At 41.4% G+C, this 19,727-nt stretch overlaps 1 protein-coding gene across 1 annotated transcript; it reads left to right on the top strand.

Moving 5' to 3' along the window:
- Positions 1-3,102: 3,102 nt before the first annotated feature.
- Positions 3,103-12,236, top strand: LOC144797909 (vomeronasal type-2 receptor 26-like). Its single transcript, XM_078668711.1, has 3 exons — positions 3,103-3,123; positions 11,059-11,197; positions 11,290-12,236. Exons 1-3 carry the CDS (start codon positions 3,103-3,105, stop codon positions 12,234-12,236), a joined length of 1,107 nt encoding a protein of 368 aa, XP_078524837.1.
- Positions 12,237-19,727: the final 7,491 nt, after the last annotated feature.

Raw genomic sequence — 19,727 nt, 5'->3', positions numbered from 1 at the left:
AAGTTGTTGAGTACACTCCCGCGAAGGTTTCTGGCATAAACATTTGTTAAATATCGGCCCCCCCCAGGGCCCTCATAATCTTTCGCATACTGATGTACCTACAAGACGGAAAAACAAAACATTGTGTATCCACAAGCACTCGAATAAATAAATAGAATTAAAACAGCACTCATCCGATCGCCAGGAAACTTTGGGAAGTTTTTGAGTACACTCCCGCGAAGGTTTCTGGCATAAAAATCTTTTAAATATCGGCCCCCCCAGGGCCCTCATAATCTTTCAAATACTGATGTATGCACCAGACGGAAAAACTAAAAATCGTGTATCCACAAGCACTCAAATAAATAAAGAGAATTAAAACGACTCTTTGAAATGTTTTCCATATTAAAATGAACACGTTTCAATAAAAATGACACAATGTAAATTGAATGTTATCATAACGAGTTTCCTTGAATTTCCTTTCTTCGGAGATCTCAGCAACGCGCGACGGGTAAGCTAGTAACTTATAAAAATGAGAATGTTGATGGGCCTGTAATGTTCAATACAAGTTCACGTTATCATTTGTTTTTACAGACTAAGACTACCATGTAATTACAGCTCAGTCTTGGATCATAGCTAATGGTGCTATTTAACTCAGGTCAAGTTCCCCCAGCTACCTTCCTTTCCATCACATTGTATACATACTTCTAAACCTGTGAATCCATTGAACCTTTCCAGGTTTACTATCAATAATTTCTTATACAGAAAACATGCACATCACAGGTACAGTACTTGTGATAATCAATAAAATGCTTGTTCTGCATTAGCAGGTTTGGAGATTGTTAAGAAGATGTGGGCAGATTTTTATCACTTGGACGAAGATTTTGGCTGTCACGTTGATACTGCATTACTGATAAAAAGAGATGCTTTTTTGTCAGCTTCCTTGAAAAGAAGAAGGCGCTTACTGGGTGGATGGAAAGAGGGCAACAGTTCATATGTCCCCATCTAGAATTCTATCTGCTGATATGAGCAGCAGCTGGTTCTAATGAGGATTGGGGCATACTCCTTTGTAGAGACTGACTTGAGGATAAGTTAATGCACAGCTAATATGAAATAGGCTGACAGTGCCACAGATACTGGATACAGATCTACTGGCTGGGGCAAAGAATAATTGCTATACTGATAATTGCCAATCTTATTGAGAGAACAAATATTTGGACAGCAAGTGCTTGTCTGCAGGAAATCAAGGTGGCTAATGGTGCTTTTTAATACTGTTTCCATACTTTTACACATGACAAGGCAATGTGATGACTCTCCATATCCACTGTGTCAGAAAGAAACAAAATGAACAGCAAGTTGGTGCTTTGCCAATTGTGCTTAGAAGCATGGTTGCTCTCTTCTTGTCCCAGCAGTACTGACTTCTATGATGACTAGCAGATATATTCAGGTGGCACAGGCCTCAAGGGGAATAGAGACTGATTGAGGGGTGACTGTTGTTTGCCTTGCCATCAGTAGAAGGCCAATGCTGTATGGCAGCTTGGTAGATGCTGTCTTGACCCTGCAAAGGATACTTTCTTCTGTGATCACTGGCTTAGGTTTTCAGACAGCAAATGGTTCAAGGTGAAACCAGATTGACTGGAGAGCAGCAGTTGCATGCCTGGCCAAATTGAGGTGGTGGATTTGCTTGGCAGCATGGTAACTGATGCCTGTGTGCCCCTGCCTAGATTAGTGACTTCTACGATCACTGGCAGATATCTTTAGGTGGCATATGCCACAAGATGAGAAGAAGAAACTGAGTGGGAAATAGCTGTTGTTGCCTAGCCATCAGGAGAAGGCTGAGACTATTTGACAGAGTGATAGCTATTGTCTTCTTGACCCTGCATAGGGTACTGGCTTCTGAGATTTCGATGGCAGAGTTTTTTCAGGTGGCATAGGCCTCTAAACAAAAAGAGATTGATTGAGGAGTAACTGTTGCTTTGCCTGGCCAATGCTGCTTGGCAGCGTGGTAGATGTTATCTTCCTGTTCCTGCATAGGGTATAGCCTTCAGTGAACACTGGCAGATGTCTTCAGGTGGCACTCAATGTGAGAGAAAACAGACTCTAGAACAACTGCGGAAGGTCTGGACATCCAGGAAGATAATAGTGGCTGGTAGAGAGTTACATGTGGTTTAAATATTCACTTGGTGATGCCCTGGCTGCAACAGTACTGATGATGCTTGATTGCCTCCATGAGAAGAACAAATAGAATAAAAAGTGTGAGACTGCCTGGCTGAATGAGGAAAATGATCAGCTAATTTTTAAAGAGGATTCATCAGGTGGTGCATGAAGGCAAATCTGTCAATGGCGTCATTCAAATTTAGCTGCTTAACCACAATGGGTTCACAAAGCCATTATCATTAAATCACTGAGTCTCTTGTCATTTATTGCTGAAATAATTATTTACCCTTTTCATGCAGGGGAAGAATCTCTAATTTGTAGCAGTAGTAATAGATAATGTAAGAACTAACTAGATTAAAAGATCCAAACCCTGAGGAAATGCTGCTGGTAGATACATGAAATACTGCCTGACAGAGTGAATACCCAGTACATTCTTGTCTGAAATATATGATTTTGCAGTTTCCAGCTCTTCTTCAGTCTACTACAGCTTCTGAATATTTTTCAGCAATAATTAGTGCAAAGGAAAATTCCAAACATTTTAAGCTTTTGGATTGAACATTCCAACAGCAGACATGAGACCCATGCTGTCTGTAAATAGAGCATCAAAATCATTTATAAATCTATCCAAAGTAGAGAGAGAAACTTTACTGCTTTAAGCACTCACACAGTGGAGCTCGACTTTATGAGACATCAAAATGGCTGGATCTTTTCCATACAGAGGCAGTAACAATATTATCTGGAAGTTGGTTCCTCAATTTATGGTGTCTCACAGGTAAAGCCCTTGGAATGGATTTTTCTTGAATCTCAATTCCACACTGCTCTGCTTAACCTGACTTAACAACTCGGTCCACAGACTGTCTTGATGGACTTCAGTAAATCAATTCTCAATTCTTTATTAGGTCACATGCTCTTGGCAAGTCAAAGTCTTTTGTCTGTAGTTATTTGGATAGACTGTTAATCTTTCGGAGAATGATTTCCATGTACGGCAATGTAAGTAAGAGACCAAAGTTTTCAATGTTCTTAAGAATTAATTTGGCTTATGAACTAGCCAACTTGTCATAATTTTGGTATTCTGTTACACGAAGAACAATGATGATAAGCTGAAATCACATCTGTACTATTCTAAAACAGCAGAGCCAGTAAAACCCCCTCCTACCTGAGAGAAAGAGCTCATGCCATGGGGAACTTTGTGAAAGAAAAGCTAAAAGTGCTCGCAATGTTCCAAATAAATATTTTACTGGTTGTATATTAGTACTGTTTGCTCTATTGCAAGGTCTAGGCAATGGGCATGGCAGTGTATATGAATTGCGGTTTTATGACGTTACAACACATACTTTTACAACACATACCGTTACAACACATTTTTTACAACGCAACATCCATTACAACGCAATCCATTACAATGCATGCCATTACAACAATGTTTTAAAAACGACCTTTACAACTAATTCCATTACAACGCATACTACCTTTACAACGCATACCATTACAACGCATAGCATTACATTGCATGTATGGTAAGTATTGGATAGTGTAGGGGTAAAAATTATTATTCTAACTCCAGGGGGGTGCAACAGTAGGGTAAGTGTTGGATAGTGTAGGGGTAAAAATTACTATTCTAACTCCAGGGGGTGCAACAGTAGGGTAAGTGTTGGATAGTGTAGGGGTAAAAATTACTATTCTAACTCCAGGGGGTGCAACAGTAGGGTAAGTGTTGGATAGTATAAGGTACTATGCGTTGTAATGGTATGCGTTGTAATGGTATGCGTTGTAATGACTGCGTTGTAATGACATGAGTTGTAATTGTATGCATAGTGTCATGCGTGTTAATGGTTGCATTGTAATGGCATGCGGTGTAAGGGATGTTGCGTTGTAATGACTGCGTTGTAATGGTAGTGCGTTGTAAAAGTTATGTTGTAAAGGTTGTTTCCCATAAATTGCTTGTGATGTGAACTCTCTTATTGTTGGTTGGACACCATTAAAACAGCCACTCATAATGGACGCTCTATGATTGTACTGTGCAATAAATTTTTTCCAGTCAAGTCCAGGTGTGCACGGCTTCAACAATGGCTGCAGGAAGGCTGGAGGCATCTAACTTTGTGAAATAGTTACACCCCAGTGCATTCTCTTGAACATTTCCATCCCCATCAACAAAGTAGAGAATAAAGCTCATCTGCTCTTTTTGTGAAACATCTTTGGTTTCATCAACTAGGAATGTAAAATATTTTGCCACTTTTTTGTCAATATGCCCACAGACAAGCGCTGTCACCACAGATTTTGCTAATCAGGAGAGGTATAGTGCCCGTACCTCCTGGACATTTTTGCTTTTAACCTCTTATCTTTATAAGAAATCATCTCTAACAATTCAGTGAAATTTCTCCTTTCGTGAGAATCCTTAGGTTTATCTGTGGCATGGAATGCAACCCCTTGATGACCTCAGAAAGATATCTACATTTGTTTTCTTTTGTTCTGAGTTTATAGAGCGCAAACTTGACCCGAAGGGATCGGGTAGCTTTACATGAGCTCCAGTTGCGTTACATAAGGACACATTTATTTTTGTTTGGCACAGGGAGATTTAGTGATTTGCCCAGAATCACAGGATGTTGAGTGTCATTGCCGAGACTCGAACCCGGTTCCCCAGATTTGAGGTTGACCGCCCAACCATTAGGCCACATCCTCTCCCCAAGCAGCTGCTCCACATGTTGTCTATTCTCCTTAGTTTTCTGCTCTGTGCCTCTTACTAGCATGGTAGAAACTAACTGCTGATAGTTCGTAGGCTATTGTAATCTTTGAAGTTGGCCCAAGCAATAACTGACAATTTATCATTCACTGACTGAATGTTTAGACAAAGAATGAGTAAGCTTTTTCTACTTACTAAAGCCAATATCAATGAATGCAACATTGCCAGGCTCAAGTCTTCCTCCTCCTACAGTAATAGTACTAAAATGCCTACATGCAAAACAATAAACAGCATGTTTAAGGACTGAATACTATACCCAAGCCTTATGGCTGGGGTTTGCAATCTTCATTAAATCTACGGCATGCAGTTAAGTGGTAAGTTTGAAGTTTTGGTTGCACTGGGTACTATAATGATTCAGTGACAAGTAGTGTGCCAAGAATTCACTTGCCGGGTGGGATTTTGATGTTGGTGTCTGGCTAGTTGTTTTGAATTGAGGTGCCTGTACTATTTCACTCCCCAAAAAAGAGCTGGCTGTATTGTCATCACAGTATGAACAGTCAGCTAGGCCAGCCAGGGAAGTACTACCTAAACTTCCAACATAAGAAATGAATCTTCAACATCAGTGTGAAATGAGCACTCAGCACTGTCCAGCATGTGAAGAAATATCACTAATGTCAGCAATGGCAGAACTATCATCAGCACAGGCAGAAGCAGCTGCAATGGCAGCAGATGATGTTTCAAGGATGTCATAAGAATATGAACATATGCCTTCACTGCTAGATAGATCAGACAACTCTTTTGATCTTCGGCCTCCATTAGAACCCATGGGAGGATCTTTGGTACTCGTACTCTTCTTTAGTGAACTAATCCATTATGATATTTGTTTTGGATCTTTGGGATCACTAGTAGGGAAACGCACATTTTTGCTGTTCCTGAGTTTACAGGTGAACTCGGCAATTCTACTACTAAAATATCAAAAATGCAGAAAAAAGGGTTAGGGCATGAAATGGGCACTGCACCTAACAGCGAAGAAACACAGGGAGCCTTTCACGCATATGCATGTGCTTTTTGTTAATGGCCATTTTGTTATTAAACAGTATACAATAAATTCCATATATTATTACCTGTATGTTAACATTGTTTATGATTGGATACATAGCCATGCAGACTGCCAATGTTTCCTTTTTTTGGGTCACAACACTAGTGAAATTAATGGAGATAAAAGTGTTGTTAAATCTGAGTTGGGCCAAGTACTTTTTTTTCAGGGCAGACACATTTGACAGTTTCAGTGGGATTATTCATGTTTTGAAATCGTCGCAACTACTTCCAATTCAGGGTCAATTAAAAGTTATGCTCTAGCTTTCAAACAGTTTTTTATAATAAAGCAATAACTAGTTACTGATATCAGCAAAACACTATTTCATGTTAAATGATTGCCCCCCATACTTACTTAGGTTTTCATGCCAGGCTCAAGTTTGTGACCCAATCCTGTTTTTCCCTTTGCATTTACACTAGAAGCCCTCTTAATCCCATTATAATGTCAATGCCAACATGCATAGATAACGTTTGCTGCATTAGCTCCATCATTAACCAACAATGTTCAACAGCCCTGCCTAATGGATTCAAAACACAGCCTGCTCTTTTTACTGCCTTTCAGATATACACTCACTCTGCATGCTAGTTAAAAGTGAAACGCAAGTGGCCAACTAGCATTCCTAGTGTATACTTGTATTTGGTCTACTGCTGTTCTGCTTTCAAGACTTTGCAGTAAAAGGGTAGTAGACCAGCCTGTCAGTCTCATTGCTCTGCCCCCTCTAGCTACACCTGTGGGTTACCTCTGTCCTGGACATTGGGGGTCAACAGGGCCCTGCAGAAAAACTTATTCTTGTACTTTTCTCATATGTTGATGCAGCACATCTGCCAATCCTCCTTCCTTACATCTCAATGCACTTTTGTTGATCCAATACAGATCACAAAATGAACCCTAGCCTAAGCATGGAAAATACAATCAACATAAGTGGGATTAAAGACTTTTATTATACTCCGGGAGTTATTAAACGGGGAACATCCTTTACAACGCAACTTTTACCACGCAGTGCCTTTACGATGCATTTTTTACAACGCAAACCATTACAACGCATTGCGCTTTGGGGCGCTCTAGGATAGGGAATAGGTTTAATGTACTATCCAACACCTTACCTACTATCCACGGGGACTGGGGTTGGAATAGTAAATTAAACAATTCACTATCCAGCGCCCCAAAGCACTATGCGTTGTAAAAACCGCGTTGTAAAGGCATGCGATGTAAAAGCATGCGTTGTAATGTCATACATCCTTTCTTTTCAGTGAAAGTACAATACTTCACTCTAATATTCATCAAGATGTCAACATGCACCACCACATAACATTCCAGAGTTACTCCATTGAGCATCAGCATTCTAGGGTTTCATGCAACTCATACATTATTGCACTTTCTGCATCATCATGCATTCATTCAAAATGCATGATATTAAACTTTCCCCAGTGCATTTTCAACACCCTCCCCTTTGTCAAACACTGCCCCACCTGTTTTGTGTGTGCTGTCCCATCACGCTTAGCCTCTTCAACAAACATGGTGCCTCAAAAGCAGATCAGTATTAATTGCGGTATAACACAGTGTGCCTAATGGGTAATATCATGTGGACCATACCTTACCAGCAACAAACATTGTATCTAACTGTCAGAATGCCCAAAGACTTGAATGCTTGCTTTGCAAATGCTGATGTTGTAGTATGCCTTTAGAAATGACTCCATTAATCACTGCTCATAAAGCAAAACTTTCCACATTTTCAAATTCCAACACACAAACATATAAAGACAATGAATCATATGTGTGTATGTCAGTGTATAGAAAATATTACATAAGACAAAGTAGACTATAAGGTATAGGATTCATATGTCATCCATACTGGTAGACAGCTTTTAAGAGTGCTTGGTCTGAAGAAGTGCAAACTCGGGATTCAGAGCATAACACAGTGGTTAGACTTGTGGTTAGACTTGACTTTAATAGGAAGAATGTATTTCTATCCAAACAAATCTTTCTTAGCAACATCAGGATAAAAAGAATGGGGAAAAACATAGCTTTCTAGCCTGCACCATGCAGCTTGCATGCAGCTCTTAGATGGCAGTTCATAGATCACTGTGCTAAATCACAAATGTTACTTATGAACTGCACAAGTAACAACAGAATCTCTGCGACAAAAGCAGTAACCCACTGAGCTATCCACATAAACTATTGGTCTCTGTTATGCATGGCACATGTTCTGTGTTCTGTGGAGCAGGCATGGTAACCTTCTGCACTACCTTAGATAAGTGAAAACTGCCACTAGTCAAAACTCCCATCTCTCTCCAGCAGGGACATTAATAAATCACCAGAGTTAACTTGAAAATGTTATTGTGTTGCCTTAAAACTGCTCTATATATATAAGGAATTGTGCAGTGCTTTTAGAACTGCTGAACTGCTACAAAACCGGCCCCACACACAATACCTGCCCCCACCCTTCCAGTCCCCTGAGGAAACGCATGCCCGGTGCCCGATGCCAAGTATGGTCATTCCAGCCTTGGTGGTGTTCAAAACAAACAATATCTTGTTAGTCAGTCAACCAGCACTCCCTGGCAGATGTGCGCATGCAATGGTTACATGGATGCTGTGTTCAACATAAAACAATGGCAACTAATATGCTATTCACATTACCTTCTGTTAGAGGATTGCCCAGGGCCCGTAGCTCACAGGAGTCACAGCAACTGGCACCACCACAGGGGGGGTAGGAGAGACGAGATTCTAGTCAGCTTTACTCTCACACTACCTACGCCGCATCACCGTGGCTTTTGCTGCCGCACGGGGCCTGGACAATATTTTGGGACAGAGCCTTCATCATTGGTAGTCTTTTGTGTGCAACCAGATTTACAGCCCTGGGCCCAGTTGGTGATCCTAAAAATAGTGGTACACATAACGCACTAGGCACTACATCTTTAGCTAGGGTAGGTTGCAGCAGGTGTGCACTTACAAACATGTGCTGCTAGCTGCAGCACATGTAGTTAGTCACTGTCCAATCATGCCCATCCATGCTGCATGTGCTATGTGCTTAATCGCTCAGCTTCCTGGTCACTGTAGCAATGAGTTAGTCTAGTGCTTTCCCACCACCCAGGCCCAGCTTGCTGGCCCTCATGATGTCTCTGCAGTCAGAGCTTCAGCATAGCAGTGCAATAAAGTGCTGATCACATTGCAGCTATGTTATGCCACCTGAGTGTGGTACCAAAGTTGACCAACAGCCATGGGTCGCAAGCAAGGTGGCAGGGATCAAAACAGGTGGCTTAGGGAGTCGCAGTTGTGTACCCTGGTGACCCCTAATTGAAGTCCATGCTTTCCTCAGACACTTGTGCAACCCTGGGTTTAGACACAAGTATGTTTTTCTTGCAGACCTTACCAAAATGGCCTGTCCAGTGACTTATGTATAATGCCAGATGAGTGGCACTACTGCAACAATAACAATTAGCCTCATAATCAATTCTTTTACCCATCAAAGTATCATCTCATCCTTATTACCTTCATTCTGGTGGCGTACAGAAGGCAGCACTTGTCAGGTAAGTAGACAGTTTTATTGACAATCCAGAAATCAGGCTTCATCCTCAACTCTGTGCCAACTGTCCCAAAAAGACCCTCAGCACACTAACTTTGTAAACAGAACAAAAGAGGGTAAGAGAGGTGGGGATGACAGTGAAAAGAAAAGGTAAGCAAAAAACATCTCTCCTAATCTCTAAAGGCAGGATATGTTAAAAAATATTATGCTAAGAGCTACAAGTAGGAAAAAGTAAACAAGAAAAGTAAGAGCAGTGAGAAAGTAATTAACAGAAGAAAGAAGAATTACAAAACTGAGGCTTTTGGGAAAGAGGTGTCGAAAAAGAAAGAAGAGTTATACACTGCCATGTATGTTGAGAGTTCTTTCAGTTTATAAGCTAAACATAGTCAACATATAAAAGGTACAGTACAACTTTTCTTTATAGATGCTGAACTTTTTCACATATGTCCCTTATCATTTACCTGTTTATCTGAAGGATGGAAATGTTATATCTCAACAACTTCGGGCCTGATTACGGTGTCAGTTGAAACCGCTCCGACTGACAATCGGATTCTCCTAGACTGTGTCGGAACACTTCCGACCGACTCCGTCTGAAACAATTCCAACCGATTATGATGTTCGTGGTCGGAAGGGGAACAGTGCTGTCATTCTGAATTGGTTCTCACTGGACTTGACTGATTCTCTCTATTAACAGCGTTTCCGACCGACCGATTATGATTTTGGATTCTGACAGTCTTTCCGACTCGGTCAGTCTGACATCCCGAGGCCTCCGGTTTGGGGTCGAGGGGGTACCCAAGGGACCACCCTGTAAAACCATGCACTGCGTGGCAGGCACCATGGGATGCCTGCCACAGGATGCAAGGTTTTACGCAGACACCCCATTTCTGCATAGGAACCTGTGTTGTCAGTCAGAACACAGCCTCCCATAGTAGTCAGTGGGAATCCAACCGAACAGTGTTTGGTCGCATCGTACTTTGTCAGACGGAACTGCCGACCACGAGTCAGTCAGTTCCAATCCAAGACGGTGTCAGTCAGAGCCTTTCCGACCAACATCATAAGCAGGCCCCAAATGAGGAATCAAAAATGTGTGCAACATTTGAGAACCTCCTTGAGCATAAGTTTGCAGTGTACTTTGATGGAAAAATCTTCCTTTTGGGGCAGGGGTTCTCATTTGTTACGTGCTTGAGGGTATGTTTTCTAGGATTGTGCAAGAAACAAAATTGACAAAAAAAAGCTTGAATAATAAATAGTTTATTTGTAGGTAGTTTTGGTATCCATTTAAGGCACCAATGCTGAAGTATCAATGAAATGCTAAAAAAATCAATTATTTTTAATAGTACGATTTTTAATAGTACGACTATTATTATAATAATAATAATAATAATAATAATAATAATAATTATTATTATTATTATTATTATTATTATTATTATTATTACTATTATTTGTATTGTTATTATTGTTATTATTATTATTATTATTATGTATAGACATTCATAAAGTAACTACTTGAAAATCCTAGGTAGTCAAACTATCTGGGAATGATGAATAACAGCTTCAGCTCTAAAAGATTGAGGAGAGTTTATCAATAACATATTAGTATTTTTATGCATTACTTCATTTTAGCCTTTACTCACTCAGGTCCCTCTCTCTGTATGCAGTGCCAGCTGCCCTCCTGGTTTTTGGAAAGCTGCGAAAGAAGGCGAACCCGACTGCTGCTTCATGTGTGTCCTATGTCCACTGGGAGAAATAACCAATCAGACTGGTGAGTAGATTAGCATATCTAAGCATCCAGCTACTACTCTCTTATTCGGTGAAGGTGATGCAGGGCCAGATTATTGTTTTCTTTCTCTGCAGATTCTCTGACGTGTTCCAAGTGTCCATGGGACCAGTGGCCCAATGAGAGACAAAACCGATGCATCCCAAAGACTATTGAGTTCCTGTCCTACGAAGAACCTCTAGGAGCCACCCTGGCAGTGATTAGCATTGGTCTATCTGCAATACCTTCTGGTATCCTGATGATATTTATTTATTTCAGGAAGACCCCAATCGTTAAAGCAAATAACAAATTTCTCAGCTACCTTCTATTACTGGCACTTGCTCTTTGTTTTCTCTGTTCCTTGTTTTTCATTGGCTTCCCAAGTTCAAGGAAATGCCTCCTCCGTCAAGCTGCCTTTGGGGTCATTTTTGCTCTCTGCGTCTCCTGTGTGTTGGCTAAAACCATTATGGTGGTTGTTGCCTTTAAGGCTATCAATCCCACAAGTAACCTAAAGCAATGGGTTGGGCTCCAGTTAGTTTATATGATTGTAACTATCTGTACAGTCATTCAAGTTATTCTCTGTGTATCTTGGTTGACTCACTTGCCATCGTTCTCAGACTATAATACCAATTCTCAGCCAGGAAAGATAATAATTGAATGTAATGAGGGGTCTCCAATTGCTTTCTGGAGCATGCTAGGGTATCTTGGACTTCTAGCCACCATCAGCTTTGTAGTAGCCTTCCTAGCCAGGAAGCTCCCAGACAGCTTCAATGAGGCAAAATTCATCACCTTCAGCATGCTCGCCTTCCTCAGCGTCTGGCTCTCCTTTATTCCTGCCTACCTCAGCACTAAGGGCAAGTACACAGTTGCCATGGAGATTTTTGCCATGTTGTCTTCCAGTTTCACTTTGGTTGCCTGTATATTTTTTCCAAAGTGTTACATCATCTTGTTAAGACCAGACAAGAATACTAAAAATCTTCTGCCAAACCAGAATAAATATCTCAACAGTGTGGATTCAGCAACTGTAATTAACATTTCAAATTAATTAGGAAAACTTGCTGACCTCATTTCGTAATTCACCATCAAGCCATTGTACTTTGTAGTGTTCGTTTTATACAAGGCTTATATCTACCCTCTGTTATCATCTGCGGATGTAGAACTGTAATTTAGAGGCTGACCTGTTCTAATTCTTTTAATTTGCAATGTTGTTTTTCAGGTTTGTGAAGCTACTTTCCATCTGTGTGCCTTATCTAGCTCAGATTGCATATTTCATTGAAAGAACCTCTATAATCGATTTTATTCTTGCTTACATTGCTCAGATTAAAGTCCTGCAACATTCTTTTCTGCAAACATTTAATCTGTCTTTTTACACTGGATTATTTTTCAGAAACTGATGCCAACTATAGGTTTATATGGTAGCCTTTTAATTTTTCCTTTGTTTCTTTGTCATTATCACGGGGCCTTTGTCAAGCAGCCAGACCATTCTGGGAGCAAATCCGTACACAACAAATCACAAAGTCAAGCAGTAGTAGTCAACATTAGAAATCATTCTGAGTCCCAAAATGAGCAGCAAAATCAAAAGGAAATCAATCAGCATCTTTAGAAGGATAGGAATGTCTTCTGGCTCACCCCCAAATCCAGGAGTTCTCATACACAATTCTTGCATATCAAATTAGCAAAGCATGGCCTGATCATAAGTAACAATCCCTTCATAAATGAGAAATAAGAATGTCAATACCTAAGCACAACCCAGTTTCAGGAAAACAAATAACATCTTCCATAGTACTGCCATCCGCAGATGTACAAACAAAATGTAAAACATTTCTACCATAAATTTTCACACAAATGAGAAAGACTCTTTTACATAGCGGAACTGCAGAGAAGGGTCTTGGATGTTTCAACATATTACTAAAACTAGAAAGTTCATTGTACACCTTGTTTTCATACAGTAGGAAAAACATTTTTCATCAGCTGGCTTCACACCACGTGAGAAGATCCACTGCAGAACCACAGAAGAGGGGTTAAATACAGGAGTGAATGACACAAACAGAATCCATTTTATCCAAGATGGTGTTTTCACGTAAATGTGGCATAACTAAATTACATTACTAAGTACACTTCTGTACATTGGATTAAACTTGTTTCAACTGTAATCATATTAGCAATAAATTTGTGTATTGGGTCCAAAATAAACATCATTACTCACTAATGTATATTGCACAAACATATAGAATTGAAAAAGGATTCCAAACCCCCTTTACATTCTGCTTGGTCACCATAAAACTAGAGAGCCCATTCATTGTTTTCATTTGCCTGCTTATTCGGACTTACATCTTCTTAAGCTGTAATATCACTTCTGCCCCTGAGGATTGAGCCCTGTGGTCCAGCAGCCTCAGTGTGTTTCTGCAGCACCCATACCTTAATTCAACATTATGACTTTGTCCTAGAATCTCAATTTGCAGAGAAAGTAGCTTAACATGTGATTACCTACAGTGAACAAAGTGTGAATAAAACAAGCAGTAATCTGTTATTGGTTGCCAAAAGGTGTGTGTAGGAATGGGGGGGGGGGGTCCTTGCTAAAATCAGATCCTGAGAGAGAATGAATTCAGGTTATTGCTAAATTATGCTCAGATAGTTTGTAAAATACCATCATTGCAAAGACTGAGGTGCCCGTAATACCATAGCTTTACTTCAAAAGAAGTAAAATAATAAAATAAATATACTAAGATTTTGGCCTGTGACAGCAAATAGAACAAATTATTTCTGGTGGGCGGGGGTAGAATTGCCATTTTAAAAGCAAATTCACTGTCTGAAAATAGGCGTTATCGTTATCAAAGGCTAATCTTACAATTCAAAATTCAACAAAATTCCAACAGTCAAGTTGGGTTTGTTAAATCTAAAACATGCTGTGCTGTGTGCCATCACATTCTGCAATGCTAACCTATGCTCAAATTCTGTATGTATTTGATATTTTGCACATCTCTTTCTTGGGGTGTATTATTATAAGAGCAAACTTTTCCTGTTTGTGCCATGGCACACATTCAAACTGGTATGCCCTGAGCAAACAGAAAGGGCACCATATTATGTTGAATGTACTGTCCTCAGGGCAGCCGCAAACTCATGCTGCCCTATGGGCAGTGTATTCAAGTGAAATACGGAGCAGCGGCTTCAAAGCTGCTCTGTGTTTCTTAGTGAAGGTGGCACCAACCTGCACTTTGAAGAGGGCTTAGCAATCCCCTTGAAGGTGGGTGCAGTGAATTACTACCCACCTTTAAGGGGATGGCTGCGTGTCATACACCTTTATACTTCCGAGTAAAAACTGTGCATTTGTTGGGACAACATAAACATCAGGATTGTGTCAGATTGATTCCGTGCAAACCCTCAGGATATGTTGGCCTGTAGTCCTGCTAGCTCACAGATCCCCATCTGTCCCCTAAACCTAATCAGGTAACAGATTATGAAACCTCAGAAAATGTCAACCCTGACTACCCATAGAAATCTTAACAGATCTAGAACCTTTTTGTTGGTTACTAATGCATACCCAAAAAAATACACAAAAAATACACAACCTGCAGTTTCAATATTGAAGCATTGTGATTCTTGAGTCACATATATGCACTGCAATGATTAATAGAAGGAAACAGAATAGTGGTATTAGCATTACAAGAACGGTGAAAAAGATGAACAATTCCAAGATTGTGCTATAACAGTGAATATATGCTAGCATATAAATGCTGTGTTCCAACCTAGTGCTCCCAATCCTAGTTTATTCTAGGGTGGGTGATCTGCCAAAATCCCTGCACGGTAACTCCTTATAACCTGTGGTTAAGTGTCATTAGGATGCTTGTCTTCGTGTAGAGACAGGCATCCCTCCTCTCAGATGTAAACAGAAGTCAGCTTGTCTGGAATACGGTTTCAGTTTTAAATCACGTTTATTTGGACCGTTAGTCCACAAAAAATACATATATTGTTAAAAATTCATCTAAAAGTACACTTCATTAAACACACTAAAACATATCTTAAAACACATTCAATTATAAAGCCCTCCATTACCCCGATTAGGAATAACTATTTGCTAAAACTCATGAAAAAAGGTAAAAAGAAGTGCCTTCACTCATTGCATACATTTCCCAATAGCAACGGCAAAATCTAAATCTGTCATTTCAGTCATCAAGGTTACAGCCTGGGCCCTAGTTTTAATCTCATAATTATTAAATATCGGTTTTAAGAACATAATTCGCAAATCAAGAAACTTCTGACAATCTATTAAAATATGTAGCAAGTCACATTAGGTGCCCAAAGTACAAGTGCATCTTCCCGTCTTATCAATCATTACGCATTTTACCACATTATTTATATAACACAAGTTCACCCCAATTCTTACCCTAAAAACCTCACTTCGTAATCGTCAATCCGATAACCTATCAATGTAGGGAAAGCATTGTTCATTTTTCCATGCAACCATCATAAAATGCTCTGAGGTTTTATTTGCAAGATCATTTTGGTACTGTACATAAGATATTATGGTGTTTTCGCCTACTCCTAGCCGTTGCCAGAAGCGAAGTAGGGCCATACCGGCTAGAATGCCCCATGAAGTCAGTCCTGATTCCAATCTTATGGCCTGGACCATTGCTGATAAGGTGGTCTGGAATACTGACATGCAGTGACCTTGCAGAGTGCTCCTCTGATCTAAACAAGAAAGTGGGTATTTATGTATGATAAACAGCACCCATGCTGAAGTCCCAGTCAGGCCACAATTGTTTATTTTATTATGACAGCACTGTCGCCTACCCAACAACAATAACTATGACATTTGCACAGGGAACTTTATCCCTTGTACTTAATGTTTAAGGTGTCATGATAGTGTGCCTACAAAGTGCAAATGTAAGCTATGCAGTTTCAGAGAATGTTGTCCTGAATAGACACTCATGCAATGTATGTCACATGTCACTGTGTTTAAGAAAGAAGGCAACATAAGAAATGTAAAATGGCAGTGTTTCTAACTGGGCTTATCATCACCACGTGGCATGAGAGGTCCATGGGATACTCTTTTATCCCTTGAGAGAGCTGCCCTCAGGGGATGCACTGACTGGCACATCTTCTTGTAGTGCACCTCAGTGCACCTACTGACAAGTCCTCTGTCTTCGACCCGAAACCATAATACAGTGCAGGCACAGAGTCAAAGAGATTGCCTCATTTGCATGGGGGAACATCCCCATGCACAGTAAGGAATGCCCTCTTGAGATAGCACTGGTGCTACATGTGTGCCAGCTCTATCAGTATTGCAGTAGAGGTGCACAAGCATCAGCGCCCCCTTCTGTAATACCAAAGTGCCCCGGGACAATTAAAGGGGGTGCACATGCTCCCCTGGAGCACTTTATGTATTATGGCTCCTAATTGGCATTCAAGGTTTCTAACTTGATCAATATTAGCTTAGGTAATTTGAAAAAAAAATTGTGTTTCATCAACACTTTGTAATATACAGCATTCCTATTCATGTAGTTTTACATAAACTATATATCTGATTTATGTAACTGAATACGTTATAGTGATTCTGTTCATATATTCAATAAGAGCTGTAAGAATCGTAAACCGCAGATTAAGGAATGAACTGAGTGGAATAGGGAATATTGGAATAAGGACAAGAAGTGACTCAAATGGCTAGTTGTCTGGCCTCCTGTGTGAGCTACAGGGACATACCAAGCTCCTGAGGCCTTGAATCCTACCACACGCTTCTGCTACACTGCGTCCTAAAGTCCCCCCTCCCCCTCAAAATAATTAAAATCGTTGGAGATCTTCATCCCACTGACATCAGTGGCCAGGATGATTCATCCTGGAAATTAGATGCAGTATCCCAGGTAGATGACTCTCTGGAATACTTTCAATTTCCTACCGAGGATTCCTTTAATCATCTTGCCCAAAGTGTGTCCTCGGGATCCCCTTTAGATCCTCTTCCACATAAAATCTGGAAAATATTTGGGCAAGAAACCCTCCCTTGGCTGCGACAGATTTGCTGCCAGTCTTTGGAGGAAGGCGAGGTGCCAGAGGTATGGAAGCAGGAAGTGGTGACCCCCTTGCTTAAAAAAACATCTTTGGACCCTACAATTCCAGCAAATTTTAGACCAATCTCCCTCCTGCCATATGCGATCAAAATTTTAGAAAAGGCAGTTAGGAAAATCCTGTCATGCTATCTTGAGGACAATTTCTTGCTGCATAGAGACCAATTTGGTTTTGGCCCAGGACACGGCACTGAGACTGCCTTGGCAACCGTAATGGATAATCTACGAATGCGTGCTGACAATGGGAATTCCTCTGTCCTATTGTTATTGGACATGTCAGCCGCATTCGGCATGGTAAGCCACGCAGTGCTAGTGGAGAGATTGAAAAATATAGGGGTCAAAGGTTGGGCCTTGCAGTGGTTACAATCTTATCTGTCAGGAAGACAACAGGCTGTGTCTATGACGCCGTTTACTCTGGCAAGTCCCTAGTACTAACCCTGGGCGTCCGAATCGGCTACACCCACGGAGTAGGCGTAGTGTTGCCTTCTACGCATTTTGCGTAGACAGCGTAGCCGGCAACACTACGCCCACTCCGTGGGCATAGCCGAGTCGGCCGCCACCCGCCTCCCTCCCGCCCTCCCCTAGATACATTATTTAAGCAATTACCCTGAATAAAACAACTTTAAAGCACTTACCTTGTCCGGGGCTCGTCCGGGGCTCGTCCGGGGCTCCCTCTTTGAATAGCGTCCTTTCCTGGATACCAATGCGCATGCGCGGTCGCCCGCGCATGCGCATTGGTATCCAGGAAAGGACGCTATTCAAAGAGGGAGCCCCGGACGAGCCCCGGAGAAGGTAAGTGCTTTAAAGTTGTTTTATTCAGGGTAATTGCTTAAATAATGCATGTAGGGGAGAGCGGGAGGGAGGTGCGTAGTGGGGCTACGCGGAGTGCGGGAGTGGGCGTAGCTTCTCGCCCTCTCCGCGTAGCTCCGCGGAGCCCCACTACGCCCAGGGTTACCCAGTACACCACAGGGTGCTGCAGGGCTCTTCGATCAGCCCTATCCTTTTCAATATCTACTTACGCCCTCTGTTCCATATTATTAAATCTTATGGAGTTGACCTGGCCAACTATTCAGATGATACTCAACTGGTGTTTTTCCTGGAAGGGCAACAAGCGGTATCTATGGATACGTTCCAGGAGTGCTGGCTCAGGAAAAATTCCCTAAAGTTTAATAGGGGAAAACAGAGGTGGTGTACTGTCCTGCTACTAGAATGTCCCGTCATCTACCGGTGGAGTTCAAGCTTACCCCCGAGGATGAACGCCTGACTCCTGTTAAAATGGTGCGTAATTTGGGGGTCCTGGTGGATTATAATCTCCAAATGGAATCACAGGCCAACAAAACTGCTAGTGTCTGCCTCTCCCAGCTAGGCATGCTACAGAAGGTTCTTCCGCTACTACCAAAAGATACTTGATCTCTTGTAGTGAGGAGTATAATTCTGAGTATACTGGACTACAGCAACTCCCTGTATTTGGGAGCACCGCAATATATTTTGCAGGGGTTGCAGAGAGTCTAGTCCATGGCAGCTAAACTGGTGTTAAATAGACAGCTTAGGTCTTCCATGGCATTGGCCTTGAGAAACATTCATTGGCTGCCTATTAAGCAGAGAATCTGTTTTAAATCTCTCTGTATTGTATACAGAGCAGTACATGACCTGGGCCCAGTTCCCCGGCAGGGGAGGTTAACCTGGTACAACCCCAGGAGGCTGCTTCGCTCTTCGAGTATAAATCTTATAACGACCACCAGATTTAAGAGATCCAGGATGGGGGCAGAGCTTTTGGTGTGGCTGCTGCACGCCTATGGAATGAGCTGCCTCAGAACCTCAGACAGGCGAGCTCTTTGACTTGCTTTAGGAAGAGTCTGAAAACATGGCTGTTCCCAAGGGGTGAACACTAGATCCTCCCACTGATAATTGGTTCTGCTGCTACAGTGGTTTTCTTCAAATCTAAGCGCCAGGATACCCATAGGGTGGCAGTCGGCGCTATATAAGTTTCAACTCAATTCAATTCAATTCAATAACTGTAATGCACCATAAGCGCTGTTACAAGAAATAGAGTCACCAAAAACACAACTGGATACAGAAAAGGGTCCTAAGTAATTTCTGAGGGGAGCAAGAAATACCTCACCCAATGTCGTGTTTTGGCAGCTCCTGAGTTAGCGTTTAGCACAGCTACACGGTCTTTTCTGTTAACTTGACCAAAACGAACGGGGGCCATTTTGAATCCCTCTGACTTCCGTTTCCTATGAACACGCTGCCTCGTGGTCAGTGTGCCCTTTTGTCCTTTCTCGATACCCATGGTCACTAGTCTGCTCGGCAACAGGCTATTTTTAGTACTGGTCAAGCGCACATGCGCATTACGCACCAATTGGTCACTCTTTAGGAATGTTCACACTAACTGACCAGTGCTGTTGAAACTCCTCCCACATGTTGGCCGTGTTCCAAAAATGACCTTATATGTACCTAAAATGTGTAACTTGTAA

Source organism: Lissotriton helveticus, chromosome 12, assembly GCF_964261635.1.
Source record: "Lissotriton helveticus chromosome 12, aLisHel1.1, whole genome shotgun sequence".
NCBI classification, from domain to species: Eukaryota; Metazoa; Chordata; class Amphibia; order Caudata; family Salamandridae; genus Lissotriton; species Lissotriton helveticus.
The sequence above is the reverse complement of the archived record's forward strand: the minus strand, read 5'-3'. Positions and strand labels throughout refer to the sequence as shown.

Excerpts from the sequence above, each read along its gene's own strand:
- LOC144797909 (XM_078668711.1), top strand. The coding sequence starts at position 3,103 with ATGATTTCCATGTACGGCAAT. Across the intron at positions 3,124-11,058 it reads TGATTTCCATGTACGGCAAT|CCTTTACTCACTCAGGTCCC; the intron begins GTAAGTAAGAGA and ends ACTTCATTTTAG. Across the intron at positions 11,198-11,289 it reads AGAAATAACCAATCAGACTG|ATTCTCTGACGTGTTCCAAG; the intron begins GTGAGTAGATTA and ends CTTTCTCTGCAG.